At 55.6% G+C, this 13,350-nt stretch overlaps 1 protein-coding gene across 3 annotated transcripts in view; it reads left to right on the plus strand.

Annotated features, from left to right (window-relative positions):
• The window catches only part of SIK3 (SIK family kinase 3), a 58,346-nt gene that overhangs the window by 35,907 nt on the left and 9,089 nt on the right, over positions 1 to 13,350 (plus strand). For 2 of the 3 annotated variants that reach the window (XM_019512361.1, XM_019512369.1), the window contains 10 exons: positions 40 to 117; positions 229 to 338; positions 1,093 to 1,246; positions 1,788 to 1,943; positions 3,184 to 3,254; positions 6,783 to 6,926; positions 10,689 to 10,839; positions 11,687 to 11,812; positions 12,093 to 12,178; positions 12,865 to 12,974. In XM_019512361.1, the coding sequence (XP_019367906.1) occupies positions 40 to 117; positions 229 to 338; positions 1,093 to 1,246; positions 1,788 to 1,943; positions 3,184 to 3,254; positions 6,783 to 6,926; positions 10,689 to 10,839; positions 11,687 to 11,812; positions 12,093 to 12,178; positions 12,865 to 12,974 (1,186 nt within the window). The remainder of the gene's footprint in view (positions 1 to 39; positions 118 to 228; positions 339 to 1,092; positions 1,247 to 1,787; positions 1,944 to 3,183; positions 3,255 to 6,782; positions 6,927 to 10,688; positions 10,840 to 11,686; positions 11,813 to 12,092; positions 12,179 to 12,864; positions 12,975 to 13,350) is intronic. The other variant, XM_019512378.1, reaches the window with a different exon arrangement.

Raw genomic sequence — 13,350 nt, forward strand, 5'->3', positions numbered from 1 at the left:
TTTTTTTTTTTTTTTTTTTTTTTTTCTTCTGCTTTGCAGGCAGAGCAGGCAGGCAACCCAGTGAGCATCAATGTCCCACAAGTCCAGCTTATCAACCCTGAAAACCAGATTGTAGAGGCAAGTGGCTTTCCACGTGTGCGTCTTGTGCCAGCCCCTTCTCAGTGCCCTGAGACATGTGGGGGATTCCTGTGCTCCCTTCCAAAACCTCTCCTACTTCTCCCCTGCCAGACTGATGGAACAATGAACTTGGACAGCGATGAAGGGGAGGAGCCATCCCCAGAAGCCTTGGTCCGCTATCTGTCCATGAGAAGGCACACAGTTGGAGTGGCTGACCCACGGTTAGTATGGAGCAGAAAGGGTGGGAGCTACTTGTTTCCACCCCTCTGTCACCCAGATATTCTTTGTGCATCTCCGGGCAGTGCTGCCCTGGCTCTCTGCGTCTGTCTGGAACCACCTGGGCACCGTGCCAGGTTTTGATTTGGGCATTGGCCTGGGTCTCATAAGAGGTTGTCTAAATGGCCTGCTATATCAATAGGTGATGGGTTCGCATCTAGTCCCCTTGATTCCCTCAGTGTCTGGGAGCTGCATCTGCATCTTCCTGCACAATGCACTCAATCAGCTGGGACGGTTGGGCAGTACTCCTGGAACTGCAGCCTTGGCAGGGCTGGGGCAAATTCTTTTTTCACTTACAACTACTGTTCATGTCTGTGCCCGGCTCGTGGGGCCTCTCTGCTCAGGACCAGGGGATCAGTTTCTGTTTCTGGCTGGCTTTGTTCAACGGAAGCAATGTTGGCTGCGATTACTGACCTCCTTTGCCTGTGAGCTATCTCGTAATGCATTGCTGTCTGGAGCCTGGGCTCTGTGGTGCCAGGCGCCATTGTGCGTGGCATGAATGGTTGGCTCTGGCAAATCCCGGTTCTGAACCCAAGGGAAATGGGAACTGGGAAATGGAAAAGTTCCTCCTTTTAGTATCTGGGGCATTCTCCAGGGTGGTAGAAACCTGTGCCAAGAGGTGGGACTGAGCATAGCCAGAGTGCAGGTACTTGGGTTTGGGCACACTCTTAAGTTGCATCTCTGGATGTGTTTGCACAGCACGGAAGTCATGGAAGATCTGCAGAAGCTCCTGCCGGGCTTCCCACGCATCACCCCCCAGGCTCCATTCCTGCAGGTGATTCCGAACATGAACTTCATGCACAACATACTGCCTATGCAGAGCCTGCGGCCCACAGGCCAGCTGGAGTACAAGGTACTCACCAACTGTCTGTTCCCAGTTGCAGCTAGCAGCTCTCAGTGGTGGGGGCTTGATCTTGCACTCTAAAGGTTTCACAGCTTGGCTTCCTGCTCTGTCTGTTCCTGAGGCTTGGTGCTGCTGGGTGTTTCACTTTGTCTCCTGTGCTAAAACCAAAGCCAGATGGAGCGAGGGGGGAAGATTGCAGTGCCTGCTCTTGTGTGTTTGGGGGAGCTGGGAGGTAGTTGGGGATTTGATTTGCAGACTAGCTAGGGGGCCCTTAGTTTCCCAGCTTTGCAGCCTGCCTGGTAGCAGAAACATAGGGCTGGACCCTTCTTCTGGCTGTCTCTGACCTCCTTTGGGCTTGGGCAGCTCATTGCTCTATCTGTGCCCTGCTTTTCCCGCCTGGAAAACACCTGTGCTAATTCCTCACCTCCCTCAGGACAGCGTGGCTCCGTTGCCTTGACATTAGTCCCTTGAGGTATCTGTGGGGAGAGGGCCTGAATTGCTGGAGGATGCCATGGTATCGGGGGGTAACTGGGGCCTGTGTTCCTCTCAGGAGCAGTCCTTGCTGCAGCCCCCCACGCTGCAACTGCTTAACGGGATGGGCCCTCTGGGCCGGCGGGCATCCGACGGGGGAGCCAACATCCAGCTGCACGCCCAGCAACTGCTGAAGCGTCCCCGCGGCCCCTCCCCGCTCGTCACTATGACGCCAGTGAGTAGCGAAGGCAGAATGGATCTGTGTTTATAAATAGATGCTCTTGCAGGCAGGGTTGGCAGTGAAATCCAGGAGGGGAAGGGTTTTGTGGGAGAGCTGGAGGGGCAGACACCTCATGAAATCGGAGCCCCAAGCCTGGCAGGGATGCACCACCAGCCTCTTGGCTCAGCTGCCCTCCAGAGGGACTGCCATGCTGCAGCCTACGAGCACACTGATGTCACCTTTCGGGAGCCATTCCTGCTCTTGGCCTCAGCCCCTCTCTGCTCTCAGAGGCCGAGAGGAGGGGGCTTCCCCTGCCAACAGCAGCAAGCACCTGCTGTGGCCATGCATGACAGAGAAGGGTTGGTCACCTCCCTCTCCTGCGCAGAGCTCAGATTTGCGTCGCTCCTTCCATTCATGTGCGACTCCGCAGGCCCCACGCCTGGCCAGTCAGCCCTTCGCTGCGGCTGTGTCTGGTTTGCCCGTGCTATGGAGCCCTGCCCTGGAGTGGCACGCATGGCTCTGGCATCTGCTGGGGCCATGCTAACCATTCAGAGGCACGGAAATAACCCTCAAGCCAGCCCTGCCCTTGATCCCATCTCCCTCCCATTGCGGGCATCACTGTTCAGGGGCTGGCTGCAGGCTTCTGGGAAGGTGCTTTGCTCTTCTCTTCCTGTACGTCGAGTCCCTTACAGTGCCTGCCTGTTGTCTGGGCTCTCGCTGGCCTTGTCAGCATCCCTTGGTTCCCTTAATCACCTGCAGGATTTTCCTAGCTCAACAGGCCAGGGCAGACTTCCTGTTGCTGGCACAGGTGTGAAGACTGGAACAAACGGGGTTACTGGGTGGCTGCCAAAGCATCCTTTGTTATGAGTTCTTGGTCGTAACTGAACGAGTTCTCTCCAGCATGCTGGGGGGAACTGGGATGTATGTAAGCCTCATGCTAAGGCAGCTTTTACTGCTCTTGTGCTTTTCTCAAACAGAGAAGTTCAGCTCAATCTCTGCTGGGCTTTGAGGTGTTAACAAGGGGATGTTACTCCCTTGACCTGCCCATGTTAATTAATGTCTTGCTTATGCCAAAGGGAGGAGCAGTTCTTTGAACCTTTGAAGGCTGAGAGGGTCAGGGGTGTGTTTGGGAGTCTTGGGGGGCTAGTATTTGTCCTGGGGAAAGCATATTCAGAAAGTCTGGTTTCTGCTGCCCAGGACAGCAGTGAATGAGCTGCCTCTGGAACCCATGGCTGCTCCTGTCCTCTCTTCTCAGGCGGTACCAGCAGTTACCCCAGTGGATGAGGAGAGCTCTGATGGGGAGCCTGATCAGGAAGCTGTGCAGAGGTAATGTCCCAGCTGTTAACGTTTGCCCTGTGCTCGCCCTGTGGTGTCCTGCAGCTGTGCTAAAAGCCACCTTGTTGCGGGCAGCAGGTGTGGAGCGTGGTGGAGGCCTGACCTTTCCTTCTGCTCTGTGGGTCCTCGTTTACGTAAGGCAGTCACTCCTTCTGTCGCTCCCAGGTGCCTACAGAGCTGGCCCCAACTGGCACCTGGACCTCTGCAGGCTGTGAGCAGCAGGCTTTGGAAGACTCCTCACAGGGCACGTCTTTGCTTCAGGTGTACCAGCATGCAAGCCAAACTAACCTGCCTAGGTAGTGCTACGTGCCTCACCCTCCTGCTTCCCTGCTGACCACGGGGTAGGAAGAGCTCGTCTGTGGCCTGGGTGTAAATGCAGCTTTTGGACCAAGACATGCAGTAAACATCCAACTCTGATGCCTTAAATGAAGTGAGCTTACTAAATGTGTGCGTGTCTATAGGCAAAGGGACTTCTGTGGTGTTGGGTCCTGAAAGTAGTCTGCTCTGGTAGGAGAGAGCACTGGACAGTTCTCCCCAGGCAAAGTACACCCGGGCGTTCTCTTTCCTCTCTCCCGAGCCCTGGAAATACTAACGCTGTCCTTGCTAACGTTTCCTTAGTAGCTTGGCGTAGTTACTTCTCTGCTAACCAGCTGGTGCACCACACGCAGCAGGCACAGTTACAAGATGGTCCAGATCAGACGTAGCACGTTTCTCCAGGTTCTTTGCCTACGACAGGCACTTTCTCCAGTGTCATGATGTCATCCTGCCCAGGAGGATGCAGATGACTGGCGGGGGCTGACAGGCAGGGTGCTGGTTTCCCCCCCGCCCCCCATCCCCTTTGTTCTCAGTGCCATGAAACAAGAGGGGTTGGTCTGAGCTGAGAGGAGCCAAGCACTGTGCACATTACAGGACCCCCTGTCCCCAGTGTCAGGGAGCTTCTGTGAGCCATCGGCAGCACGCACCCTGTATCACGTTCAGCCAGAGGGTGGCTGGAGGAGTGCTGTGGGGCCAGCCCTGGACATGCTTACGGATGTCACGGGTGAGGCCCATGATCTTCAGGTCCTGTGCAGATTGCTTTCTTGAGCTGGCATTTGAATGCTCTGCATCAGCCCCTGCTCTCTCCAGGTGCAGCACTGCTCTGCTCCTTGGGCTACTCCACAGACCAGAGGGATGTACCTGGAGTCGTTCCCATTAGGCACAGTCTTCTGGCTCTTGCAAGTTGCAGCGTATCCCAGCCCCAGCCAGAGTCCGAGCATTCGTGTTTTAGTCTGAGCTGACACGGGCAGCTCAAGAGCTTGAGTCTCTTTGGAAGTCTGTCGGACTTGGGTGTCAAAGGGCCTAAGTCTCTGGAAAACGGGACGTGACCCCTGAGTCACTGAGGTCACGTCTGTACCATGGGAGTGTGGGGTCCCCATGTATGAGCCTGCCCTGCCTACTGGCCCCTGCTCACACACCAGAACAGGAAGCACGCTGTGAAGCCACTCCAGGGTGCTCCCCAATGGCAGCTCTCCAGTACGCTAGAGACCCAGGTCTCGAGCAGCTTCAGCTGGACACCCTGGAGTACATCCTTCAGTATGTTCCCAGGTAGTCTGGAGTGTGTGAGCAGAAGCAGATGGCTGCATTCATCCTAGGACCTGCCGCTGCTGCTGTGGGGTAGGTGGGCCCATGGCTGCTTTATGCCAGATCCTTCCCACGTCCATTGCACCATGTGGGCCGTGACCACTGGGTGGGACCTGGCCTGGACGCGCATTAACTCCCTCACCCCAACCCCCTTTCAGGCTGCGACATGCCACTAGTCACCAAAGTTAAAGAACAAATACTGTTAACGCCAGCAGCAGATGCAAATATTTATCTTTTCAGAACACTGGTTTGAATGTCCTCTGTGCAGCCACTGCACAGAGCAGCTTCTGCGCCTGTTTGTTTTAGGCTGCCTGACCTTGAAATAGTGTGCATTCCTCACCCTGCTCCCAGAGCAAGGAGCAATCGCATCTCCTCCGAGCTTGGAAAACTCCCGGCTGCCTAAAACACTGGTGCTGTTCACCTCTGGATTGTTCCCCGGAGGCTTGAAATGAAATGATCTGAGCAAACCGCAACTCTAAAGCGCTTTGGGAAACTTTCCCTGGCTCCATCCGATGGTTCTCAAACAGCTAATGGCACGAGCCTTGGCCAGTTACTACGCTGCCAAGCACTCCCCATTCTCTTAACTTGCTGCTGCTTGTTTAAATGGCTAAGTAGCTTGCAGGGAACACGGCTGTTTCTGAAGCAGCCAGCAGCTTTGCTAATTGCTGCGCTTCCCCCTACCGGACATGTTCTAGCTGCAGTTAGAGCATAAAAGCGAGCGTCTGAATCCCCTGTTGGCTCCTGTGGCTTTGCCTGCTCCAGCTGGCTTGCTAGGAAGCGACTCCTTCCTGCAGCAAATCCCAGCAATGATGGCAGCACAGCTGCGCCAGAGTTGGCTGTGGTGGGTGGGGGGGCATGCTCCAGGTACAAGCCTTTTATTCCAACCTGTTCCTGAATTTTACTCAGAGTTGTCACCATTGCTAGCCTTGTGGCTTGGTAGAGAGTGCAGGAAGTTCTGGGGCAGAGACGTTCTCTGCCATCTCCTGGGGCCAGGCTGAATCTGGCCCTTCCGGCCTTGGCATCCTTGGTGCCAGCCCAGCTCCAGAGTCTGGGCTTCTTGTTCCTCAGTGCCCTTCTTGATGCTCTGGGTGCTTGAGAGCTTCCCTTGTGGAAACAACAGAGTAGGAGTCCTCCACCTGAAGGGGGTATCATCCTGGTGCCAGGACTGCTGCTCCAGGGAGAGGACTGTGGCAGGCTTTGCTTCTCAGTCTGCCCTGTCTTTTGCTGTAGCTGTCTGAGCAGCTGCTATGCCTGGCGTGCCAGGCTGTGCTGCACCCACTGGCATGGGGCTAGATGGCGCTCTTGACACGCCACCAGCTGTGTGTGTTGCTCTTTGCTTGAACCATGGACTCAGCCCATTGCAGGGGCCAAGGCCTGCAGGCAAGCTCGAGCAGCGCCTCTGCTCCATGTTGAGCTCTCTGGCTCAGCCCTGCTAGCATCACTCCTGAGTGCTCCCACTGGCTTCTTCCCATACACAGGGAGTGAGACTGGCAGGTTGCAGCCCAAGCGGTTACCGCTGCACTTCCCTAAGGAGAGGGGGAGCAGAACAGCTTCAGGGGAACCAGATAGAGGGCAGCTCTGATCACTGCCAGGCAAAATCTGACAGTGCCTGGTTGTCCCCCATAAGGCGGAGGAGGAGGAGGGCTTTTCTGCAGTGGTGAATGGTCCTTAGCAGCCGAGTCCTTTGTCCGCTAAGCAGTTCATGTCTTCTTCGTTCAGCAGACGATAGCAGTTCGGTTTTGCTTTTCCACAGGTGTCCTACAACTCGCAGCAGGCTCTGAGCACTGCAGCCAGCCTTCTTCCTTAATCCTTGCTCTGGCTTCCCTGCTAATGCTCCCCTTTTCTGGAGTGTTCCACTCAGGCTCTTCCACTTATAAAATGTGCTCCTGCTTGTTGCAGATACTTGGCAAATAGGTCAAAAAGACACACTCTGGCACTGACCAACCCTACAGCTGAAATCCCTCCAGAGTTGCAGAGACAGCTAGGACAGCAGTCTTTCCGATCCCGGGTTTGGGCTCCACATCTGGTACCCGATCAGCACCGGTGAGTAGTGGCACCGGCCATCCGGGCAGCTTTTTGCCAGGAAACCCTCTCCAACGTCATCCAAAGTGGAGGGCAGACAATGCCCGGCTTGGCGGGGACGGGGTTGAAAGGAAAAAGGAGCAGACCTGCGGAGCAGATGCCATTTGGCCTTGTGGGACTGGCCCCTTGCCTGCTCAGGGCATGGTTCAGGGGCTCTGCCCACTCATGGGTGGGGGCCAGCTGGCTCTTCCCCTCCAGCCCCACTTCTGTGGCTGGAGATGACTTGCCAGGATGGCTGCCGTTGCCCGGGGTGGGGAGCGAAGCCGTCTAGTTCAGGGGAGGTCTTGTTAACGGACTAGCAGGCTCAGCCCTATAGTGAGCAGCAGATCTGCTGCAGAACGTTCTGTCGTCACAGGCAGCCCGGAGGCTGCGCAAGGAGCAACCGACACAGGTTTAAAGGCCTCGCTGCACCAGAGTTGCGTGTTTTGACTGCAGTGTCTCCTCACAAAGCTACCCAAGTCACTTGGGTCATGATCAGATCCCCTTCTGGGGACGAGGGTGGGGAATAAAAACAACTGCTGAGACTTGGGGGACTTGCTGCAAGCTGCCACTGTGGGGGTGGGGGGCCCTTCCAGTGGAGAGCACCACTTGTTCCACAGCTGCCTTCAACATGGCAGCACCTTGGAGACACGACCGCCACAGAGAGCTTGAACACTGCCCCTGGTGCTGTGACCATGAGGAGGGCTACACGGGGTCCAAGGGCAATGCTCACTTCTCTTTGGTGTCAGGGCTCGGAGTAGCAGCTGCCCAGCAGGCTGGGATTTTGCTCCTCTAAATCCCCAGACCAGGTCATGCTGGCAAGCTTGACAAAGCACTTTTTATTGTAGCCAGATACCTGCTGAGCTGAGCACTGATGTAATCAGCAGAGACAGGTGAACTCTGAGCTGACTGAGACTGCCTCCCTGCCACGCTGGAACTCGAGAAGAGCAGAGATAAGCGCTCGCGTACCCTGAAATAACTGCCAGGTAGAGGCGCTGGAGGGAGAGAGGCAGGGAGACAGAGTGGGCCCTCTTGGACCCCGGAAGAGCCTTATGGAAGAGAAGAATATCACTTGCAAAGTCGATAAGTAGCAGCTCTGTGTGCCCCGTGTTTAGGGTCACTTCAGATTGCGGGTTTAAACCAAGCCGTGCTCTAATTCTGGCAGCTAGCTTTTATAAGCCTCTTCCCAAAGTGGGGCTCTCAGCCCCTTCTGTGTGCACCCTTGTGGCGGCTCCTTCCAGATGCACGGAGTTGAGCACTGCACGTCACCCAGGAGGCTTGTACATGTGTGCATCTTTCAGGCCTGCTGGAGATGGTAGGAGAAGCGGACCGAGTACCTTGGAGCCTGTATCCCACGCACCTTACCACAGGCAGTGGAAAACTGTCTTGGAAGGGGTGTAAGTGGACCTTGATTTGGCATAACATGCAGTGAGCTGTAAGGCCTTGGTTCCTGGGCAGTTGCCAGGTCTCGCTCTGGAGCTCAGTGTATTTTGAGCCCTTGTTATGTACAAGGCAGCTTGAATCAGGGCACATTTAATGCCTGCAAGCCATGCCAGGGGGTAAAGGGCAGTACTGCTGTGCATTGCCCAGGCATGTTTGGGCACCACCAGCCTCGCATCCCTCATTAGCTCTCTACCCACTGCTGAGCCGGGTGGAAGGGCAGGTGGGGCTGGCTAGGCAGCAGGTACGGCAGTGCAAAAAGCAGCAAAACAGCCAGCCAGCACAACCTTAGCGGGACCACGGCTAGTGTGGTACATGGCAAAACCTGCTGGGCCGGGCCAGTGATGGTAATGGGAACCGATATGCCGGAACCACTGTGGTGCGAGCGTCTCACTCCCAGGCAGGAGGGACGCCTTTCCTGGCTCGGAGCCCGTCCTACTTTCAGAAGAAGCTCTGACTCAGAGTTCATGTGCACTTAAAGCCCTGTTTGGTTTCCTGGGCTTCAGCTCCGAGTGCTGTTGGGGCCATGTAGACTGTCTGTGGCTCATAAGCAGATGCTCCACAGAAGTCCTGCAGAGAATCCCACCAGGTTCTTCCGTGGACCAAACCTGTTGTTGCAGCTGTACTGTTGTCTCCCCGTGTTCCTAACTTGACTTTGCAGGGAGCAGAGCCTGCCTGGGCAGACATGCTAGTGTGGTCCTCTTTAGGGCAAGGTTGGGGGTGGGGGGTCGGGTCTGTATGAAGACAGCAGGGATACCCATTCCTCTTAGCTGTACCCTTGGTGTAGAAGGAGGCAGGTGTGTGGCTTTGGTGTCCAGGAGCCCAATTTGAAAGGGAAATTAGTTCCTGGAAAATTTCTTCTCTGAGCCGTTTTGAAAATAAACCCTGTGGCTGGAAGGGGCATTTCACAAGTGCTCAGCCATGTTTTGTCCTCCTAGGAAGCTCAGCCCAGGGATCAGTGGTTGATTTTTTTTCTCAGCATCTTGTCCATCAGTTCCATGCTATCACGCACCCAGGGTCTGTTTGGTTCTGGTCAGAGAGGGCCTGGGAAAGACAAAGGCCCCTTCCCCCTCCCACCCCACCCCAGTGCAAACTCATCACGTTCCTGCTCCTCGCTTTCCCCTCGAGACTGGCACACCTCTGGAGTCCAATTCTCATGTGCCTCCGTGGCTGCAGGGTATGTCATTACTCTGCAGTCAGCAGAAGTCTCCTTGCCCTGGGCGGCCGGCTTATCCAGCCACCAGCAGCGATGCTCTAATGCAGCAGTTCTTATCTCCACGTCCTGGAGTCCTGGAAACGTTTTGCAACTGGGGTTTTGTCTTCCCTGGCTTCAAGCTAAGAGCTCCGTGCGGCTGTAGCTAGTTCGGGGGGTTTCTCCCCACATCTGTCCCTCTGCAATTACTGGACATTGCCAGTCTAGAATGTACTTGGGGGAGGGTGCCCTTGCCTCCAGGGTTGGAAATGTTTGGTGTAGCCCAGCTTGGAAGTGGAAGATCTTGGAGGGCTGTCAGTGCACGTGCTGAGAGGAGAGAGGCCACGCTGCTGATCCTAGCAGCAGAGGTGCCTGGTCTGAGCTAGCAGCAGTCCCAGCTGGCCCCTTCCAACTGGGAACGTCTGTTCACCAGAGCGCCCGAAGGGATAACAATGACCAATGGTCATAAACCCCTCCATGACGGTTTTAGGCTGGACATAAGGAAAAACTTCTTTACTGTCTGAGCCCCCAAGGCCTGGAATAGACTCCCTGCAGAAGTGGTGCAGGCACCTATTCTGGACTCATTCAAGAAATGATTGAATGCTTATCTTGCTGGGATCCCTTGACCCTAGCTGACCCTCTGGGGCTGGGGGCTGGACTTGATTATCTTCAAGGTCCCTTCCAGCCCTAATGTCTATGAAATTCCTAGTGGGAGATGTGTGTTCCCTAGCACGCTGTCCTCCCACCTTGCTGGATACATGTGGGCTAGTGAAGATGTCACTGTGCAAGCTCTGAACTGCAGGTGGGGTGCTGGAGGATTAAGCAGGTTCTTGAGATATTGGATGTAGATGTTGATGGGTTCCTGGTACCCGTGTGCCGGGAGCTACCCGGTTACCACCTGGGCCGTACTTGGATCAGACTTCCAGAAGCACGGAGCTGCCTGCCCGGCGCCAAGCGTACCCGCCAACCCTGTGCCCTGATGGAAGCTGTACACTAACGTGGCTTTACTCCTCAGACAGAAGCAGGCCTCGCCCCAGGCGAGTGGGCAGGGAGAGCCTGGCGAGGCCGCGTAGGTGCAGTGTGCATTGCTAACCCCCTCCCCATGTGTTCAGTTCTGTTTACAAGGACTCAAACACCCTGCACCTCCCCACGGAGCGCTTCTCCCCGGTTCGCCGCTTCTCCGACGGTGCTGCCAGCATCCAGGCATTCAAAGCCCACCTGGAGAAGATGGGCAATAACAGCAGCATCAAACAGCTTCAGCAGGTATGGGAGGGGAGAGGCATGATGGGGTCTTGAGGCTTTTGCCCCAGTCTGCCTCCGGGCTTCCAAAATTCCCCTGCTCCCCAGCTGGCAGCGTTGACCTTCCTCTTCTCCAGGACAGGTGAATGTGGGTGGTAGCATCATTACAGAATGTACTGTGACCTCTGGCTCAGCTCACCTACCACCCAGGAACTCCAGGGGCTTTCTTCTGTCATAGGGTTGCAGCAAAGCATGCTGGAAGCATGTATAAGATGCAGGGGGTCTTGCCAGGAGCCTGATCGTACCTGTGACCTCTGTGGTGCGCTCTCCATGAGACCCGAAAAGGCATTTGGTCCCTAGGGTTCTCTCTTAAGGTCCCAGTGGTTTGTGTTTAGGTCTGTGCAACCTGCTTATAGGCCACTCTAAATCCTGCTGCAGGGAAAGGTGAAGCTGCCGCTATATCTCCTGGTCTTGAATGTTAACATGCCTCCTCTCCAGCACCCCATGGTGCTTGCTGGACAGCCACCTTGCACGCTTGGGCTGGGGCATTATGTGCCAGGTGCTTCTTCTGAAGTCGGTGGGAGTCCTGTCCCCAGCTTCCCTGGGCTGCTCTGGGCCTGAGAGGCATTTCAGCCTGCCATGCAGCAGGAGCACAGGATGCTGCCTCCGCATGACTGAGGCTAAGTGGGGGCCTTTTAGTTTCATTCAGCTGCAAAAACAAAGCACTACAGACGCCCGTTTTCCCCCCTGCTGCCAATGCTGTGGAGCGGGATTTTTGACCTGCGGTCTTTCCACCCCTGAAGCCAGCAGGGTGAGAGCTGGGGCACGGGCAGGGGGAGGTCATGCCATAGGTGTGCTGCATTCCCCGCAGGAGTGTGAGCAGCTGCAGAAGATGTACGGGGGGCACATGGATGAGCGGACGCTAGAGAAGACACAGCAGCAGCACATGTTGTACCAGCAGGAACAGCACCACCAAATTCTCCATCAGCAGATCCAGGTACTGGGGCTTCCACTAAGCTCCTGGAGACCTGTTGGGGTTGTCCTGTGCCCTTGCAGATGGAGCCATTCGGTGGGCCAGGGGTGGGAGTTGAGAGGGCCAGATGGTGGCTGACAAACTGCAGACGGCTCAGCCCTGCTGTTGGGGTGTCAGGAGCGTCCATCTCAGGTCCAATCCTTGGAGAGCCCGGGCACGCCTGAGTCCTGGGATTGTGCTTCTCTTCACATGAAACCCACCGCTTTACAAATGCTCTGCTTTGTTCCCTGCCTTCCCGGTGCAGGATTGCATCCGCCCGCCTCAGCCGTCGCCGCCTTTGCAGGCTGCCTGTGAGAACCAGCCCGCTCTGCTCACGCACCAGCTCCAGAGGTAAAGAGACCGTTTTGCTCTTGGCGAAGCTCGTGGGAAAGCTGCGTCTCGCTGATGCTCTGGAGTCCATGCCAAAGCCCCTGAGCCAGCTTGGGAGCATGTAAGGTTGGCGTGCCAGGCCTGCTTCCCAGAGCGCGCATCCTGGCCATGGCAGGCACGCAAGGAGCATGCGTCTCTGGGAATCGCCCGCTCCCTTATACTTAGAGATGGTTGTTAGGATCCAATGGTGCAGCTGTTGCAGAGCCACGTAATGGTGCTGCTGCCTTGTGGTTAGCTTTAACATGAGCATCCCCAGCACCTTGTTCCCTAGGCCATTCCCAAACGCATCTCAACCCCCACCAGGCCCCTGTCAGCTAGCACTCGGCATTGTCCTCACCTTACAGAGGAGAAGGGCAGAGGCTTTGGGGAATGGGAACAGGTTGGGGGTTAAGGGGAACCTTTGGATATAGCTCATGGAGTCAGGGTCCCTGATTCTGCTCATTATAACCGCTGAGCCATGCTCCCTGCCTAGACAGCTGATGGAGCGAGATGCTCTTAAAATAGAAGTCCTGTTGTTTCGGAGCCTCCATGAGGGCTTTTTAGCATTTCTGTTTTTAAAAAAAAAGCACTTGATTTCGACTCTAAAAACTGAACGAGCGTCTTAACCAGGAAGCCAGATTTACGGCGGTGCCTGTGTTCTTGTGTAGGTTGCGGATCCAGCCATCGAGTCCACCCCCGAACCACCCTAATAATCATCTCTTCAGACAGCCAAACAGTAGCCCCCCTCCTGTGAGCAGCGGCATGCTGCAGACTCACGGTAAGCGCTGACAGTTTACCGAGCCATCTGTCCTCCTCTTGTGCAGGCCACTTGTCAGAACCTTATGGTTTTATAAAGCACTGAGGAAAACAGCTCATGGCTTTTTTCCCAAATTCTGGGTCCTTGGTGCTGCTACTTGATGATGCAAAAGCCTTTCCATCTGGCAGATAGAGCGGGTGTTATCGAGAGCTTGCAGGGGATCTTGCCAGCTGGAACGTGTTGTCACATCTCATGTTATGAGAGCCTTACTTATCGCTCCTGGGGGTGGGAGGGAGGGCGGTGGTTCTCTGGGGATGCGAATAGCCACGTTCCCGCATTGTCTGTTCCGCCTTACAAGCGGTTTGAACCGTGACCGTAGCACCGTGGCATAGCACTG

This window comes from Gavialis gangeticus, unplaced genomic scaffold (assembly GCF_001723915.1).
Source record: "Gavialis gangeticus isolate Ggan-Ray unplaced genomic scaffold, GavGan_comp1, whole genome shotgun sequence".
NCBI lineage: Eukaryota > Metazoa > Chordata > Crocodylia > Gavialidae > Gavialis > Gavialis gangeticus.